This window comes from Sebastes fasciatus, chromosome 15 (assembly GCF_043250625.1).
Source record: "Sebastes fasciatus isolate fSebFas1 chromosome 15, fSebFas1.pri, whole genome shotgun sequence".
NCBI lineage: Eukaryota > Metazoa > Chordata > Actinopteri > Perciformes > Sebastidae > Sebastes > Sebastes fasciatus.
Window position 1 is genome coordinate 14,201,554 of NC_133809.1, and position 18,885 is coordinate 14,220,438.

General features: G+C 43.2%; 1 protein-coding gene across 1 annotated transcript in view; it reads right to left on the reverse strand.

Moving 5' to 3' along the window:
* pacrg (PARK2 co-regulated) overlaps positions 1 to 18,885 on the reverse strand; it is a 148,245-nt gene that overhangs the window by 55,574 nt on the left and 73,786 nt on the right. Inside the window, exons 3-4 of the mRNA XM_074660828.1 lie at positions 16,567 to 16,738; positions 9,055 to 9,204 (exon numbers count right to left, since the gene is read on the reverse strand). Of these exons, the coding sequence (XP_074516929.1) occupies positions 9,055 to 9,204; positions 16,567 to 16,738 (322 nt within the window). The remainder of the gene's footprint in view (positions 1 to 9,054; positions 9,205 to 16,566; positions 16,739 to 18,885) is intronic.

Below are 18,885 nucleotides of genomic sequence, written 5' to 3' on the forward strand. Positions count from 1 at the left end.
CAATCATATTTAGAGGAGTCCATATTCTCTTTACATTTATACATTTTCATAATATATGTAAATGCAGCTCAGCAGTCCATTAAGGAGTCCAAGATCTAGCTGTCATCCCCAGATTACATCAAATAAAATACAAAATATTCTGCTGTTAGTTATTTTACTTTTCTGTTTTCTTCAGTGTACTTATGTTTCTGCCCACATCTGACAAGCAGAGGGAAGTAGGACTGTATCCTGACACTGCTAATAAGAATCTATTTTGTTTCTATTGTTTACTATGTGTGTCCTTGTCTGGGACAACAAGTCAGGGAGACTGAAATGCTATCTGTGATTTGTTTTGTGAAATTGTGCCCTCTTTTTTTCCACTTTCAAGTGGCGGGCCCCGTTCGTGAAGGTGTGGCTGTTTATGAAAGCTGACAGGCAACCTGGCGCAGGGTGCGAATGCTGATCCAAAGCGGGCTGGACAAATGTGTGCACACACACCGGCATTCTGTCGCTGGCTGCCCGCGGAGATGTCAAACACAATGATGTGGTGAGAGGCTGCAGGAGAGCTCGCTGCTCGCCACTATAGGAAGTCATGACACATGCACAAAGGCACGCGCAAGGACATTCATACACAAGAATACACGTTACATCAATAATTATTCATGGAATAACGACAACGCTGCCCCGTCAACCCGATCCATGTTCGGACTGGAATGATCACCTGTCTTTAGAAAACACAGCTAATGTTCGCACTATTCATCTCACTCTATTGTCTAATTTCGACAACTCGATAATTGTGTTACACATGTCAGGCCCCCGGAGCCTGGACAATCCCGCGAATCGTTTCAAAGTGCCCCAAATTCATTAATTACAGAGTGTGTTAATCTCATTGAGATGGGAGGAAAAGGACCCTCATAACTCATCCAATTAGGTAATTGAGTGCTACTTGGATTAGAGGGAATGAAAGGACGAGCCCCGCTGAGATTGAGGACTTCTGGTCCCACAGTAAGAATACATACATGGTCGTCCACAGATTACAAGTGAGTATGTGCTAAACCAGATCCTATCCATTCAAAAGCTCAACATTCACTTAGAGGCTTTCTCTAACTGCTTACCTCTAGTCCACCCATTTCCAAGGTTTAGGCAATGGGATTGAGCACACATGAAGACAGGTAAACTAGCCCTTTAAGGTGATCAAGCATGTGACTGTTTGCATGTGTGGATTTGTGACTTAAGACTGCATTCACACCATGCGGCAGTGTGGCGAAAACACAAGTCCTCCCATTTATTTTTGAACAATTTTTGAACACAAGCACTTACCCCAACTGCCTAGGAGTTTGTGCAACAGCTGACTACATGGATGCTTGTTGGAGCAATTCAGTGGGGAATTTGGTAGTGGGTTTCCTGCAACAAGCTCCAGCACAAGGAAAAGTCCTGCCATGTTTTCTTGTCCAGCTGCTGTGAAATGAATGAAGCTGCCTTCAAGTGCGGTTGGAAATGTCAAGATCATGAAAATGCTCTGACGGAAAACAATAATTGTGAAATATAAAGACTACTGGTGCTACATTGGGGGGTAAACTTGTCACAACATGACGTCACACAAACGGGTCATGTAAGTGACACTTCCACACCGGCGTATAACCCTGTGGTGAATTGCCGCACCGCCGAATCTGGTGTGAATACAGCCCTATACTACTACAGTTAGCTGTAGTATGGAGCCCACACTGTTTCTCCTATGTAGGGAGCTTAATGGGGCGTTCACACTGGATGTGTTTTTAGCAATGGAAGAAAACTTGTTCTACTTGAATTGGTTCCAATAGGTTTGAAGTGTGTTGCATGTAGTTTATATGTTTATTCACATGGCGGGCTCCAAGTGCCTCGGGTTCAAAGTTCAACTCAAGCAAGCTATGTCACAGGGCCTTTCTCTAGTGTCCAATCAGGACAGCAATGAGCCGAACTGAACAAGAACAAACACACTGAAGGAAACGCTAGTATATGTTACTGCTGACAACCCATACCAATCTGATCTAACGGATATCCTGTGTGATCGCTGCGTAAGATTCCAGTACAATTGTTACAAAATTACATTTGGAGGGTTCGCAAAAAGGCTGTCAGTGATGTCGAAGCCAAACTTACTGTAAATTAAAGGTCTGTTTGTTTAATCATGCCAGATGGAGAGGCATGCTGAATGACGATGACGTTATAAGGAAGTGATATAACCAGAAATGAAGCAATAACACAACATAATTTACCAGTAAGCAGTGACTTGGGGAGAGGTTTAGCTGGCCTCTGCACACTGCAGCTATCGACGTGGTGCTTTGTTTAAGTCGCAGACCGCCTTTGCGAAGACGCCAAATTCTATTTCACTTTAAGTAGACTGCCTGCCTCAGGGCTCTGTGCCATTTAACGAGTGGATCCCGTAATCCCCCTAAGTGCTTCACGTTGCAAAAGGCACTATGTATAAATTAATGAACAAATCAACAAACACAAAGCCAAATTCTTACTGAGGCGCTCCTCTCAAGCAATTAGTAAAAGTATATTATCTAACCTGATGGGACGAACAGAGGCACAGATACGTTCAAGCTGAAAAGGCAAAGTCAAACGTGTCCATCACGGCCTGTCAAGTAAAAAGTTTGAGCGGGTCAATCATAGACGAAGAGTGTGATGTTTGTATCTGTTGTGTGTGAGTGTGTGTGTGTGTGTGTGTTTTGTTGAACAGTCTGCCTGTCTGCCTGCAGAGCAGCCCAGATTATGCATGAATCAGGCTGCTTATCAGCTGACCTTTAAATTGGAGCCGCGGAGCGACTGCAGGCCCAAGGGCTGACGCTCACTCCTGATTGGCTGCTCCGCCTCAGACCTGCTGACAATAGAAATTAACAGAGCCAGGTGGGCATATCCGCAGGCGGAAGAAGTAGAAGAGTGGAGGGAGAGATGGGGCACTGCATTAATACAAAAATATATTTCCACTATTTTCCTCATTTTCGTCCTTTCTTAAGCTTCAGGAGAGAAGGAAAAAAGTCATTATGTGCTGTGAAGCATGCTAACGGTGGCGCAGGTAAGAACAGACGAGCTCGGTATTACCTGGATTTCATCTCTCGCTCGCACGCGGTATCTTTCCTTCTATCTCTCTCTCTTTTCTCCCGCCGTTTCCCCCGCTCTTTACGTATTTTAATGGCGGAGGGGTCTTGGCAGGCTGTGATTGCTTGATAGATAGATATCTCCCATTGGAGAGGGGTACATGGAAGAGGAGACGGTGGGGGCTGAGGATGAGGTGTGTGTTCCGTCGTCCGTAGGGACAAGGAGCTCTGTGTGTCTGTGGAGGATGATGGATTACATGGGGGGCTACGGGGTTTATGTGTGTGTATGTATGTGTGGTCCCCTCCGTTGTGTCGCTATGTACACAGTGAAAGCATGGCAGTGAATTAATTTTCACAACGGCAGCTGCAGAAGGTCATTAAATAAAACAAATGTTTGTGAATGGGAATCCCCAGGAATTAACTTCAACCACCATATACGCAACAGTGCGGCGTTCTGGCAGTAAACGGGAGCATTACGTCGTATTGTGGACAAGAGCACAGGTGGCTGAGTACACTGGCATACGCTTGGCCTTCTGTCAGATTAAAATGAGTTGAGAAAAAAATCGCTTTGGATTAGATTCGCCTGTGTGTGTGTGTTCATAACGGCCATTTCATATGTGACAGTTACATGTACATTATCTCCATCCACAGTTGATGAAAATGTCCTTGTCTCCTTGTTGCTGACTGTCCTTCTGTCAGGGGGCGCGAGGGGTTACGAGGTCAGCCGGCTCTTCCTGTTTATTTCCATCCCAACGATCAGCTTGGGCTGTAACTGATCCAACGTATTCATAGAGACGTCCAACATGAGTGTGCGTGTGTGTGTGTGTCATGTGATACACAGATAAAGCACGCCCACGGGGGGAAAACAGAATGGCCAGCCACAGCACTGCATCTGTCACCAACACAAAAACCACACCAGTCGCCCAGGCACAGAAGACAGAGAGCCACTATCACAACCTCTGGGTGTGTGTGTGTGTGTGTGTGTGTGTGTGTGTGTGTGTGTGTGTGTGTGTGTGTGTGTGTGTGTGTGTGTGGTAGCCTCAGCAAGGCATGTGGGTGAGATTGGACACATTCCTAGCAGCAAGATAAAAGAGGCCAAATGAACCAGATCACCGCAGCGTGTGTGAGCAATATGTATGAGCGTGTGAGTGTGTTTTAGTGTGTGCGTGTGTGTGTGTGTGTGTGTGTGTGTGTGTAAGTAAGAGAGAGAGAGAGAGAGAGAGAGAGAGAGAGAGAGAGAGAGTTTGTCAGTGATGAATAGGAGTTTAAGGACCTACACCTTACAGATAAGCGGAGAAAATCATCAGGACAACAACAACAATGCTACAATGCAGGCTGAAATAAATAGCAGAAGAACATCAACTACATTCAGACAGAATGCAGAGCGATGTAGAGGCTGACGATGTCATGAATAACATCCCCTCCTGTAGTCTATGACCATTTATGCTTTACCTGTGTAGTCTATGAAATAGTGAGGCTGAATGAATAAAGCTGCTCTGGAACTACATCGTTTATCAGTGAGCTGTGTTTCAAGCTATTCTCAGCGTGTACTGGTAACTGTGTGGCGTGGCCTCGTATACTAATAGTGTTCGATATCCGGTCAAAACTGAAGCAATAAAAAAAATATATTTAATATTTGTAAATGTATGGCATTTATTGTTTTTTTTCCATTTCAAGCTTAATATTAAATGAGGGGGAAAAAAATCAATACAGTATAATATCACGGTATTTTGTGTGACAATATTGTATCGATACACGGACGCTAAGTATCAATCTTTTTTGTTATATAATCTATTTACCTCTTAACAATCCGACGGCCGCTATTCTGTCTTTCAGAGGTTGTAGCGGGCTCAGTTGTAAAGCTATAGTGGAGATACTGGTATCATAAGAAACTAGAAAAACCTAAGGAATATTCATGTCATGTAAGCTTGTCTTGAAAAATGCAAAATAACACTCCAAAGTTACGCTACATTTTGATGTCAAGACTAGGGGTGCATAAATTTGGCTTTCTTTTATCAATTCTGATACCTCAACTGAGGATATCAGATACAGAGTACCAGTGTTGTCTTTTTACCAAATTAAAGTTTGTATACCTCACTGCATGGAACTCATTATGATCAGTTTTATGTAAAATGAAGATTACGTATCTTTCACACTGAGTCCGATGCATTTTATTATTCTATTTTTTGCAAAAACTCGCAGTATAAGACAAAACTGAATTAATTACGTGGGTGGAATGGATAGCGCTAGTCCCAAACGGAGCTAATGAATGAATGACATTAGCAAGAAGCTATCGTTTAGCTGCTTAGAGCACAATCACTACTGTCCTTTGTTTTGTGACCATCCCCGATTCCAAGCTGTTCTGCGATCACCTGACACAATCTATCTTAATATTCCTCATCTCTGTATTCTTTTATTTCTTTATCCTAAAGTGCTTTGTGCTGGGAGACGGAGTAAATGTTTATCATGCCATTTTGGATAATGATGTTTGCAGGAATGGTGGCTCTGAGGGGTCAAACAACCCTCTTTTGCCTTTTGACGGATGAGAAAATCAAACCTGTTCCGAAACTATAATGATGGAGGAAAGTTTCGGAAGTTGTTTTTATATTTAAACGTGCAACAATTTTGGACGAAAAATACAGACTTGGTGTGCAAAGGCCTTAATAGTGGAAACACTGAATTTTATAACGACAATGAAGAAAAAATCTGCGCACATTCGCTATTCCTAGAATATTTTCTCTGTGTACTTTACTCCACAAACTCTCTCTCTCTCTTCCTCAGATGACGTACAGTAGATGAGTCCCCGTCCTTTCGAGCTCAGAAGAGGAATTTGCTGGATGAGGGAGCACATCTCTCCTTCATAAGGAACGTTGTTGCATTTCATTAGGGATAAGATTCATCACAGCAAGCAAACAAGAGAGCTGTGTAAATCGCATTGGAGAGATTCCTACACTATCCTCAACATTGTCTCTCACACACATACACACACACACACACATAACCACACACACTAACACAGCTGATATGCAAAAGGCACAAAGCAAACAAAAGCTGAGAGTGCTGATTCAGGAGACAAAGGGGTACATCAAGGACGGTGATACTATGTGATTGCTCATTATTGTGCGCTTCAAAATGACGCATTACTGTGTCAGCGGTAAGAATGGCAACCGGCTGCCGGGTAGTTAAACAGCAACATTTTTCTCTCTCATTGAACAATGGAGCTGCTTCTTCTTCAGAGGCCTGGATCCCAGAGAGGCTGAGCATGCGGGGCGTTGAGCGTGCTCTCCTGGTCAGAGGTCCAGTGCTCTGTCTGAGTGAAGGGACACCCGAGGGTCCTTTTTGGAGATGGCTGTAAAGCTCCGGCTCTGACCCTGGAAAAATGGCCCAGATAAGGCCTGTATACAGACCAATTTAACAGGTCACAACCCTGTCTCAGAGTGGGAGCGACACAGCGGGAGTGTGTGAACACAGCCTGGGGGATCTGTCCCATGATGAGATACTGGTGATATCTGAGTGGAGCCCCGACGCTGCAGCAGTGGCTGTCAGCCTATTGATTCACAGCTAGAACAACTGGGGAGACAGGGACAAAGGCAGGTTTTGTAGCTGGGACAGTGTGTGATTATATATATGTGTGTGTCTGTGCGTATATGTGAGTGTAGTGGACGTCTAGTAGAGCATGATGTGCCCGAGGCTGTCAGACCTAAACAACAGTGAACAGAGAGACTCGGAGACAGAAAGCAGGGGCCTTCACCCACACTGGAGTCAACAGCTGCATATGAGACACAACACATCTATTCATGACAGATGCACACAAATGCAGACACACACACACACACTTGGCACACACTGGACAGTGGCCTGTTTGTGGCTCAGGAGATAAGAGGGATACCATGCGAGCTCTGTGAGTTACAGTGTGGGAGAACCAAAGAGAGGGAGATGTTACCACACACTACTAGACAGTCCTCTGTGTCTTCTAGTGTATTAAATACAATGATCGCGCCTGTCTGCTGGAGGCAGCACGCTGGCTCTGGTTGAGACAGCCGACTGAGCGTGGGATGGAGCTGGAGGTGTATATAAGCGATATATTAGATAATAGATGGACTTCAATGAACGCTTTGATATCGATATAAACAAGCCACATAAAACAGAAGACGAGACAGAGACAAAGGCACACAGGGAGAGAAAGAGCGTGAGAGAACAACAACCCTGAAATATTTGCGTATTAGAGAGAAAGAACACAGAGTTCTGATTCACAGAGAGTTCGGTCCCCAAAAGGGAAGCGTATATGCTCTGTTTTTGAAGTCGTATCTTTGTGTGTTAGCAGGGAGTGGGTGGTGCAGGACATGAATTGACGGCTTATCTAACAGTAAAGGTCCAGAAGGAATGGGAAGAAAATAATAACACTGGAAATCTGTCTATCTATCTATTAGGGGTGTGAGAAAATATAGAAAAAATCGAATACTGCGATATTATATTTTGTGATACTGGGTTGATTCTCAAAAACACTGAATACATTTTTAATGAATAGTTTACATGTAAAGCTTAACCCAGTCGATACTTTATTTAATTTGAAAAGATATGTATCATCTCAGTGTATGTGCCCTCTCAAAGTAGTGCTATGATGTTGGATTTAAATGCAAATTGCAACCCCTGCCCCTGTATCATGATACTGTACGTATTGTATCGCCAGATTCTTGCCGATACACAGCCCTACTATCTATCTATGAACTTCTGTTCTAGCTTAAATATACATACTTGTATACTTTACTTTGGTTAAACTTTCTGTATCAGGCTCAACTCAACCCAAACTTTAAAGAGAGACAAACTCTCCTGGATGCCTATAAAGTGCTGAACAGGAAGCGCCGTCCTTGTTTAGCCGATTGGGTCCTGTGCTTTGGCAGCTGTATGGACCCCTCTCCGGCCCAGACTGGTCTCTCTGCGAGAGGTCAATACCGGGGACGTCTGCCAGGTGAGAGGTTGGCTCGAGGTTTAATCGACGCCTGCCAGAGGAGGATAGACAAGCGGCCAGGCAGGTAGACAGGCCGGCACGGTAACTACCAGGCAGAGATAAAACTATTCCTGGTGGGGTTCACCGGCCAACTGCTGAGCCTGCGCTGCGGCGGAGAAACTCACGCTTCAAAACGGTTTAGGGGATTGATTTGACAGCTAATTTACAGAGGAGATTTGCATATGGCCATGCGCTAATAAGGCAGGCTTTTCTTTTCCGTCCTTTGTCTTTCACCGCTATCTCTTTCGGCTCTCGCCTTCCTTTTCTTAGACCTCAGCAAATAGTAGCAGATAATGTAAGCGAATTAAAGAGACAAGAGATTCAAATTGGATATTGATTAAGAGACTAAAGCCTTGTGTTTTCTCCTGTTAAAGCCTGTGTTTAAATGATTGATTCACAATGTCACTCTCCACATCCTACTGACTGTGTGGCGAGCTGTGTTCGGGATCGCTTGTGTCTCTAAATCCTCCAATGGGGCCCACATCATGTCACGCCATGCTAAGTGCTTTGACACAGCCACACAAAGAGGCCTGCCTATCCGATGCCAATCTCCCCAGGTCTCGGTGTCACCCAGGTGGAGGCTTTCAGAGAGAGCAAGGACAAAGTCTCCTCCTCAACAGCGGCAGCACAATGCAGCCATGACTGACAGCAGAAAGGACAAAATGGAGCGTCTCTGTCAAGTGGATGTTAAAGTGGTGGGAGGAAAACGAAAAAAGGATTCAGGGGCAGGCACATACATTGGATCCACAGAGGAAACAATAGGTAGAAAACAGGATGCTTTCTGCCTGGAAGTCACAAGACTCACAGTCTTAACACATGAATACTTATCACTTACCGGCTCGTAAACGTTTGCCGACGTAGTAGCAAGAAAACTGATTTATACCACAAAGGGACGTGCTTACACAGTGACTGCTCCACAAAAAGAGCAGAGCCTCGTCATGCCGACACGCCGTCTATCCATGAATTAGCACTCAACCATTTGGAACTCACGGTTCGAGTTCTTGAAGATGTTGAGGATGGGGAGAATCTGCCTGTAGTAGGGCACCAGAGCCTCTCCCACCATGTCGCCGGACATCACCAGTTGCTGCATGGCTTTCAGGGTGGTGCAGATCACCAGGCGGTTCCTCGTGTTCAGGGCATCTAGGGGGCGAGACAGATGGCAAAGGTCAGCTAGAGGTCAAGAAAAAAAGAGTCTGCAAGGGACAAACGGTCAGTCAGTTTTTGGGATCTGATTTACAGGTTGTTTGTTCAGGCAGGTGGAGGTACAGTGACTCTGACAGGTGCAATTATATGGTACAGAAGAGTGGGCTTAGCATACACACACACGTAGTGAAATTACACATAAATCTTAACCCCCACACACTCCCTCTTCCCCTTGAAAGCATTTCCTTTATAGCTGGGCTTTGATTTAGGCTGGCTTGTCTGCAATCAGTGATTTCAAATGCACTGGGGAGGTAGGAGTAAGTGAGAGCCAATCACTGGGCTATTTGGCCTACAGCTGCACTTAACTCCATCTCCCACTGATAGAGAGAACAAAAGGGAATGATGGCAGGAGAGATGGAGGGCTGGAGAGATCAAGAGAGACAAATTCAGAGAGAAAGAGGGAAGGGGGAAAAACAACAAAAGATAAAATGTCAGAGAGAGAGATGAAGAGATGTGGCAGGCGGAAGGCAAAGGGCTAGAAAATAACTGTGATTAGCAACTAAGACTGACATATTTTTCCAGTCCTTTACGCTTGTTTTATTTGTGATTTTTAAAGTTTTTTTTCTTTTTTTTATGTGAGCTTCTGCCTGAGTGACGGTAATTCCCTGTGCAGACTGTCAGCATAACCCAAGTTAGAAAAACAGACCTGAGCTATTTATCTTTATGAATCCTTAAACTGTCAATTGATGCCTACTTTCACAAAAAGAGGATGTAATGGCATCACAGCGTCTATTTTGCCAGTGAGCACCTACAACAATGAAAATGAAAGACATGAAATAAACAGTCAAAACAAAGAAAACAGCATGTGAGCAGAAACACTGAGAGCTTGTGGTTGACGTAGAGATGTGTTGGCATGTGTGAGAGAGAGAGAGACGTAGAAAAGGAGAGAAAAAGAAAATGAGAGGTAAAACTGAAAACTGAAAAACTAAACACTAACTGAATCATTTTAATCTGGCAAAAGACAAGAAAATGATCAACAAAAGTATTTAAAGCAAGTATATTTTCTTGTTTTTAGTTTTGAAGAGAAAAAAATGAATGTACTGAGCATCTGCACTGTCTCCCAGATCAGGCTGTTTTCATAAACCTTTCGTAACTACACCTACAAAAAGTAATGCACCGTAATATATCGTATACAAAATCCCACAAAATCAACTCAATCCACGTAGTTGTGAACCAGTAAGTACAAAGTCCAAAAAACACTGGATTTCGCCCAGGAGACCGGTGTTTGTGGCTCGTGTGAAACCAGAAACGTTGATTTATTTGTCACGTAACTTCCGTATTTAAGTTACGCCACTTCCAGTGTTATTTTAACCCAAACCACGATCTATTCCTAAACCCAACCAAGTACTTTTGTTGCCTAAACTTAACCAAGTTGTTTCCTGTGAAGATGGAAGTTTATTTTGAAAGGACTGTATGCATGTAACGAACTTTGCTGGAAAAATGAGGAATAACTTTTCGTAAGATATCAAACTGTTGTATGAAGATATGGTGCGCAGATGCCAACAAGTTATATACTAATTTAGTGAAAACTGAAGCACTGATTAAGTCTTTCGCAACATGTTCTGCTACACTTAAAGCTCTCTCTCCCTCTTTCAGCCCTTCTTTTCTCTCCTGACACCTGACTTTGCAAGAGGGCCGGTCCCATTAACTCTCACAGAACAAATGGCCGCCAACAACGCTGGAAAAACAAAAACGGATGAAATGTGTTTACTCTTCAGTTGTGTTGCTGACGACAACGCTCGTCGCCACAAGTGCAATAAAGTGTCTGTTTTACAAGCAACTAGGAGGCAATGCTGCTAATTTGGTTCAGCGCCTGCTCAGTCGGCGGCATAAATTCACAGAGATCTTCAGCTGCTGTGCCACAGACCTCCATCTTCCACGGGGATTTTATCTTCCTCATCCACTGCAAGTCATACTTACTGTGGATTCACCGATCCAACTTTCACCCCTATCCCAGCACCATGTTGAAATTGACAAAGAAGGCTGACTGAGAGAGCAACAACACTAAAATATTGCGTGACAGTTAGAACAGCATAATGCATTCAACCACAGCCTGTGTTAAAACAACTCATATGCAAACACAAAGCCGTCATAAGCACACTTAACACGCAGAGACGCACACACGTTCCACACAAACTTATTAAAAGCAAAAAGACAAAATGTCAGCCTCAGTCGTGAGCTCAGGTGGCTCTGAACACGGCAGCAGCCAAATATTAATGAAGTTATACAACATAGAAGTCATATAAACAACAAGTGGCTGATAGGTCGAAGGGATAAAACGTCTTACACTAGGGCTGTGTATTGGCAAGAATCTGGTGATACGATACGTATCATGATGCTGGGATAACTATTCAATATATTGTGATACTGTAAGCAAGGCAATATATTGCAATTTTTGTAAATCTAATTTTTAGGAAAACTGTCATAGTATAAAGAACACACTAGAAACACACCATTTTAGAATAGGAACAAATAACACATTTGTGCTGCATGCAAAAAACTGCATGGTTTTTGCCCGAAACTCCATGGAATTAGCATAAAATGGGTACGCATAGAACCTATTTTCATTCACATATCTTGAGGTCAGAGGTCAAAGGACCTCTTTGAAAATGGCTATGCCAGTTTTTCCTCTCCAACATTTAGCATAATGTCAGAGCGTTATTTTTCCCCTTTGCTACAAGCTAGTATGGCATGGTTGGTACCAATGGATTCCTTAGGTTTTTTAATTTCATATGATCTCATAAGCTTCACTCAGCTCTAAAACTGAGCCCGCTACAACCTCCGAAAGATTGAATAGTGGCCGGGCCAGATTTTTAATTAATTAATTTAATTAAAAATGAATACAGTGTTTTGGAGAATCGATAAAGTATCACAACACATAATATCGCGATACTCGTGTATCGATATTTTCTTACACCCCATATCTTACACGTCATCATATTGCATTCATACAATTTTGAGTGCGTGTGAGAAAATCACTAGTTGAAGAAGTCCATTGTTTTGTGTCCAGTTGAGAGTTTGTCTTTGTCTTTGTCAGTGAGTGTTTGTGTGTGTCTGTGTGTGTGTGTGTGGCCTATACAGAGGACCAGCATCAGTGGAGATGATGCTGAATGAGCGAATATATTGTGCTCCGTGCCATCTCTCCATCTCTGCCTTAGTGTCTCCCCAGATAGACAAGCGGCGAGATATCTGCCATCGCCGAGATAAGGTGGAATGTGGAATGACAGGAATTTCAAACCTACATAACAAACAATGAAATTCTAATTACCAGCCAGCGCAAACAATTTTCCCTGCTGTGACATTTGGACCGCGGGACTGTTCAATTATTCATCGGCACTCTCGCCTTGACGGGGGAAAAAAAAAAAAAGAAAGGAAAAAAAAAAATAAAAGAGCGGGGTGGGGGGGAAGGCAGCCGAGGGCCTGATATATTAATGCTGGTATAAAACCTGTGTTGGGACAAATCTGAATAAAGTAATAATCTATTCATGCAAGGACCTGTTTCATATTCAGTGTGAAAATAAAACAGTGGTGACCTTGTATTCTGTTTCCTGTGAAATGTCAGAGGTAGGGCGACGCGTCGGAGTTTAGCGGTGAATTGTTCTCGCTCGTAGTATAAATATACTTTTCAGATCAGAAGAAGATGTTCCCGTGCAGAGGCGTAACTGAGGATCTTCTTGTAATGAAAGTCTCATTTTGGGCCAAAGCTGAACAAATGTTATGCCAATCAACTGAGGCTCAATGGAGGCATGGTTCTGAATCCTCCACCCTATTTAAGGAAGCCAGAAAAACCCAAACCACAGCGTTTCAGTAACAGGTACCCTTTCTTCTTAAGTCACCGTGGCACTATTTAGCTGAGCATGACCTTTTTTTTGTCAATTTTTTGTCTTTACTACAGAAATATCAGAGTTTCATATAAAATCATTTGCCATATTCTTTCTGCAGTTTCAGCTTTTTGATTATTTTACCAGTGGTTACTTTAAAAAAAAAACACATTTTGAGAAAAAAACACCTGCTTTTTTCACGTATAAGGTAGTCTGTCTACCATGGGGTGAAGGGAACAGGGTGAGCAGTAGGAAAGAGTTCAGTCTTTAAGTCACTGAGGACGGCGCCTCAGAGTATAATGTCAGCCAGAGCCTCCTTCATTGTGTATTCTCATTGGGTGACCTGCAGTCATCATCAAAATTCACCAGGGCCTGACGTGACTCAGTCGCTCTGCAGATAAGAGCCTGCCAGCCACATTGAAGATGTATTAACGTCGGAGGAGAAAAATATATATCTTGCCATTTTCGACTGCAGACGGCTTTTTACTTTCTTCCCCTTCTTCTTCCCTGCTCCATAGAAAAGTAATTAATCTGCAACAGAGACACGGACTGGCGGCTTCGCCTTGTGGATGGAGAAACAGGCCTGATTTTTTAATAAACCAAGAAGTTAATAAGGAGCAGGCCATTTAAAATTCCATTATCAGTGCGAAGTGCGTGTTTTTCATGAAGAGCACATAACCATCACCTTTGGTCTGGCCTCCCAGGGGGCAAATGACCAAAAACTGCTGAGGGGATTGAATTTATAAACTACTGTCTATGTTAGTGAGCGGCCCGGTCGCTCTGTGCATAATGACAAGTTGTGTGTAATGTGGACGCCTCTTGATGAAGAGCAAAAACGTACTGCATTGGGTATGGCAAGAAAATGATCAAATTTAAAAGTATTCAACAAAATGTACTTTACTAAAACACTATTTTCCTTAAAGCCCTCCCTACTTGTGTCTAAGAAAAACTGAAATATAATAGGTGTAGTTTAATAAATAGTTTTATATCCAGCCTGTGTGTGTTATTATGATTTTACCTATACATGAGCAAATCAGATTGTGACAACCTCAGAGCTGACAAATCCTGACGCAATATTATAGAAATGCCAAAATACACTGGAGGGCCGCTTTAAAAATACAGTAAAACTCACAACACTGTGAGATGTGTAATGGTTAAGACCTCGCAGTGTGTGCTCAGTGCGGTGTGTAGCGCGGTGGCAGACTGTGCCAGGGTCAGTCTGTCACTGTGTCTCTGCGCCTCTAACAGCCGTGCCTCGTGTTGGCCGTTACGCCCCTCTGCCTCCACAGACGACGTCCAACACCCACACACAAACAAAGAACACACACACACTCACACACACTTACATTCACGTACGCACCACCAGCCAACTGCCCATGACATGAACACTATCCCAGGCTCACTGGGCGCCACTTAAAGGCTCCCACTTTGAAACTGACACTCCACTTGGCAGCGGCGCCAAACAAAAGACAGTGTGTGTGTGAGACTGTGTGTCTGTGCTGAGATTTTCCAACAAAAGCCGTACTCTGCATTCCTCTAACTTTACCCCCTCGTGTTCGCCACACGAGAAACCTTTCCCGTCCACGTCACTGTAAATTCTGACGTAGACGAATCTGACTTGAGACGTGACCTTTCCGCGCATCTCCATCTGCCAACTTGTGCGTTGTGAGCGCGTGGAAACGTGTCAGCATGGAAAGGTAAGGAGGCGGGCCACGATGACACAGTTAAATGTAGCATGTCACCACATCGCACATGGCAGATTAGCAGGCACGCTTTTAGAGCCAACCTCTTTGGGCAAATGCAAAAACAAGGACGCTTCGCCCCGAGGGTTAATGTAATAATAGGAACCGTATGACTGTGAAACCAAATTAGGACTCGTCACAGGACTGGTTGTACGGTAATGTTAGAATCTGTTGTAGCAGACAGGTGAGTCTATTCCCGGTACAGTATGTTGTGCTATTTTGGTTGCACTCCGTTGCTGCTGCAATATTGTGTAAGAGGGGTTTGAGAGTGCCATTGTGTGTAATTATTCAAAAATATCTTAATACATTTGCACATTAATATTGATTTAACCATTTATTTTCAAAGTGATAATGCACCTCTTTTAATGTATTCTCACGTATTTTCAAGCTAGGTCGATTTTGCGAACATTACAAAGGACTTTCTTTATTATGCTACTTCATGTTTCCTACCAACTATACTAGGCCTTTTATTTAAGTGTGTGTATGTTAATAGCTTCTGATTTATTTAAGGCTTCAGCTGGCTACACTGTAAGCCACCGAGAATGTCTTCTAGACTTGGGATTTGTCTGAGATTCGCAAACAGAAATCTAACTGCTGTCATAAAAATAGTAAATCATGAAATAATGACATAAATATTTATTAAGGCTGCAACTGAACTCTAACTGAGAAGATGACTTGGCTGTCAGCCACTCATTAAATAGTAATAATGATATTTAGTAATAGAAAGGTTTGTAAAACTAATGTAAACAAATACGATAGTAGGAACATTTCTTTTCATTAATAGTTAATTGGATAGTTGCTGTATTTTAATGATTGAAAATTGCTGTGATTATGGTCCTGTGCAGGTAGGGCTGCTCACATGACCGGAGCACAGCCAATAGGAACGCTCTCTCAATGAAATGACCTGTGATTGGTCAAAGTCTACCGTTATGGGCTAGACTTTTTAAAGCCTGAAAACAGAGCCATGAGGAGGTGCAGAAGTCTAGTTATCTCTCAGAACACTTCAATTACAATATGCTGAAAGGTTATTAAGGAATTTGTGCCCAATGATGCCAAAAATACACTGCCTACTGAAGCTTTAATCGATTTTCAAAATAGTTGGTGATTAATTTCATAGTTGAAAACTAATTGATTAATCGTTGCAGCTCTAATTTCCTGGTTGACTAGTTCTTCAACAAAAAAAAAATACGTTTTTTTCACTGGCCGTTTTTTGTTTTTTTATATATCAAATATGGTATGCTCACATAAAGGTAATGCAGGATGGTGACTTAACACTGCACCAGACAGAGAGGGTAGGTTCCCCTGAATCATATGACGTATAACACTTGACTATGACTGAAAGAATAAGCTCAGAGCTGGCAAAAACATAAAACTGTGTCCAGACGTTTCTTTGTCTATGTAGGCTTTAGAGGGTTATTCACTGACAAATAATATCAAGTTACCTTTGGTCACCTTTGGTTTCTCCCTCCTCCTCACTTTATAGCTATGATCTTAACCTTCTTTAGAGCTTCATGGGAATATCTTAACAATACTCTAATTGTATTTAGGCTGACACAATACCAGCATTTGTAAGGTATTTCGTCAGTCATGAGATAACCACATTTTCCCATCGGTGGCTGCTGGGGGAACACAGTGAAGGTGAAATGACATCCACACACACATGGGGTCACTTGGGAAAAGGAGCTGTGTTGTGTGTGATTTGTAAACCGTGAGAGCAGACGCCCTCCAAGACTTACTCCTGATGGCGATGATGAGCTGGGGAACGACGGGCTGGATCTTGGGGCCTCCGTGCTCCAGCATGTCATGGACTCCCTGGCGGGCGAAGAACTCGTACGGATGAACGGTCTCGCATAGGCCGTCAAAGAATAGAGGCAGGTAGTGGTGGTAGTCCAGCTTCTCGATCTCAGTCTGAGGACGGAAAATTTACATTTACATTACAGGCGTTATTAGCTGCTTCTTTAATGCAGAGAAACAGACAAAGACAGAGGGGGGTAGAGTTTCTGTCCTTTGCTCAAGGGCATTTGTTGGAACATAAAATGGCTGTTGACGGAGACACTAAGCCAGCAGCAGGGATGAACTTTTTGTTTAGTGGACAGTCTCTCTCCCTACCCACTAAATCAGAGATATAGAAGATGAAAATTCCACGTGCTCTCGAGGAAATCAGTTATTGCCATAAAGCTCCCTTTCATTCTCTGCCCTTTCTCTTTGTTTGTCCTTGGCTTAGCACAATATCTAGGGCTACAGCTCCTATCGCAGCCATTTATAACCCTAACAGTAAACACATACTCACACACACTCACCAACATACACCCACGCACACAATGGCGGGGGGGGGGTAGACAGCTGTTCAGGGGATCATGACACAGCGGCATGTGGCATCTTGTGGGCTGACATGTTAACACCTGTTTACACCATTTACAGGACAGACAGAACGGCACACACACACACACACACATGGGGGAGGTAGATTAAGACATTCGTCCAGCTACAGGCCACGGGCAGGCTTTGATGTTGTTTGGCTGAGTGTGTGACACATTAAAGTGAAGTCTTTCATGTGTGTGAAGCCATCAGAGGAAAGCCACTCAGGCACACTGGGCTGCAAAGAACAGCTGACCCAAAGGAGACTGTCCTTGAGCCTCGTGTGTGTGCTCTGAAAAATCATGTGAAATGTTACATGTAGCCATGGCTCATGCAATATCTGTTGTGTGCTAGGTCTGGCTACTGAGTGTGTATTTATAACAGGGGGTATCAGCTGTAGCGCTGCATCCCAATGGCACTATTGTTGAGAGAGGGGTTAGAGGTTGAATGGGTGATTCTGTTTTTCATGTAATGAAAGGTAATCCCTTTGGTGTGGAGGCAAACAGCCCCCAGCAGCCAGCAGTCCTTGAGGACAGCTGAAGCCACAAGGAGACACTCTCTTGTCCACACACACACACACACATATATATATATATATACACACACACACACAAGCACCCAGCTGGGTCACGCTGGTCTGTGCTGAAATGTCACCGAGGCAGTGGCGCTTGGTGCTTTCAAGTCCCCAGCCCTCGCCCAGCCGCCGGTCAGAGCTGAGACTTCAAAGCAGGGCAGACCCCCCTCCCCCCTGCTGTCAATCCTCCCCGACACACATCCCCTCCACCCGACCCCCCGCGGGTAAACACAGAGGAGAGAAAAAATATGGAGAGACGGCAAGATGGCGACAGAGACGGAGAGCTCACACTGTTAGCGCAGAGAGACGAGCCTGATTGCTTTGAGGCAAATTGCCGGCCGACCTTGACCTTTCCTTGCGCTTGGTCAAGATCATCATTGTGAGTCAGGCGGGCTGGAGACTAGAACAAAAGCAAACATGAGCCCAGTGAGAAGGGGAGCAGAGGGAATGGAGGGTTAGAGAGGGTGGAGAGAGGCGAGGTGACACTAACGCACAGCAATGCTTGCTTGCCGATGGCAGTCAACGGCACACAGGGGCATATCATACCATACAGAACGCCGCTTTTTAAAACTACTACTACTCTACTACTAGATTTTGACTCCTAATAGCAACTTAATATTCTTTAACTTGAATTCTCTTAAATTGGAGTTTCCAAGATTTCAAATGTGTAAATATTTCATGCAAATTGGATATATATAAAAAATATATAAATAAATAAATATATGAATATATTTGCATAAAGCAAGCATATTTGCCCACTCCTGTGTTGATAAGAGTATTAAATACTTGACAAATCTCCCTTTAAGGTACATTTTTTAACAGATAAAAAAAAGTGATTAATTTGCGATTAATCATGGACAATCATGCAATTAATCGCAATTATTTTAATCAATTGACAGCCCTAATATATATGTATATATATATATTTATATATATATGGGAAATGTGAAAATGCTGCTTTTTTAATACTAAAAAATTAATAAGGGGGATTAAAAGGAACTAAAACGTAGAATGAAACATTAAGTTTAATTGAGCGTTTATGTAATCTATTGTGTGTGCGTATATTGTGTCATCACGTTTTTTTTTCTTTCTCATTATATTAGGCAGATGTATTGTTGAAATG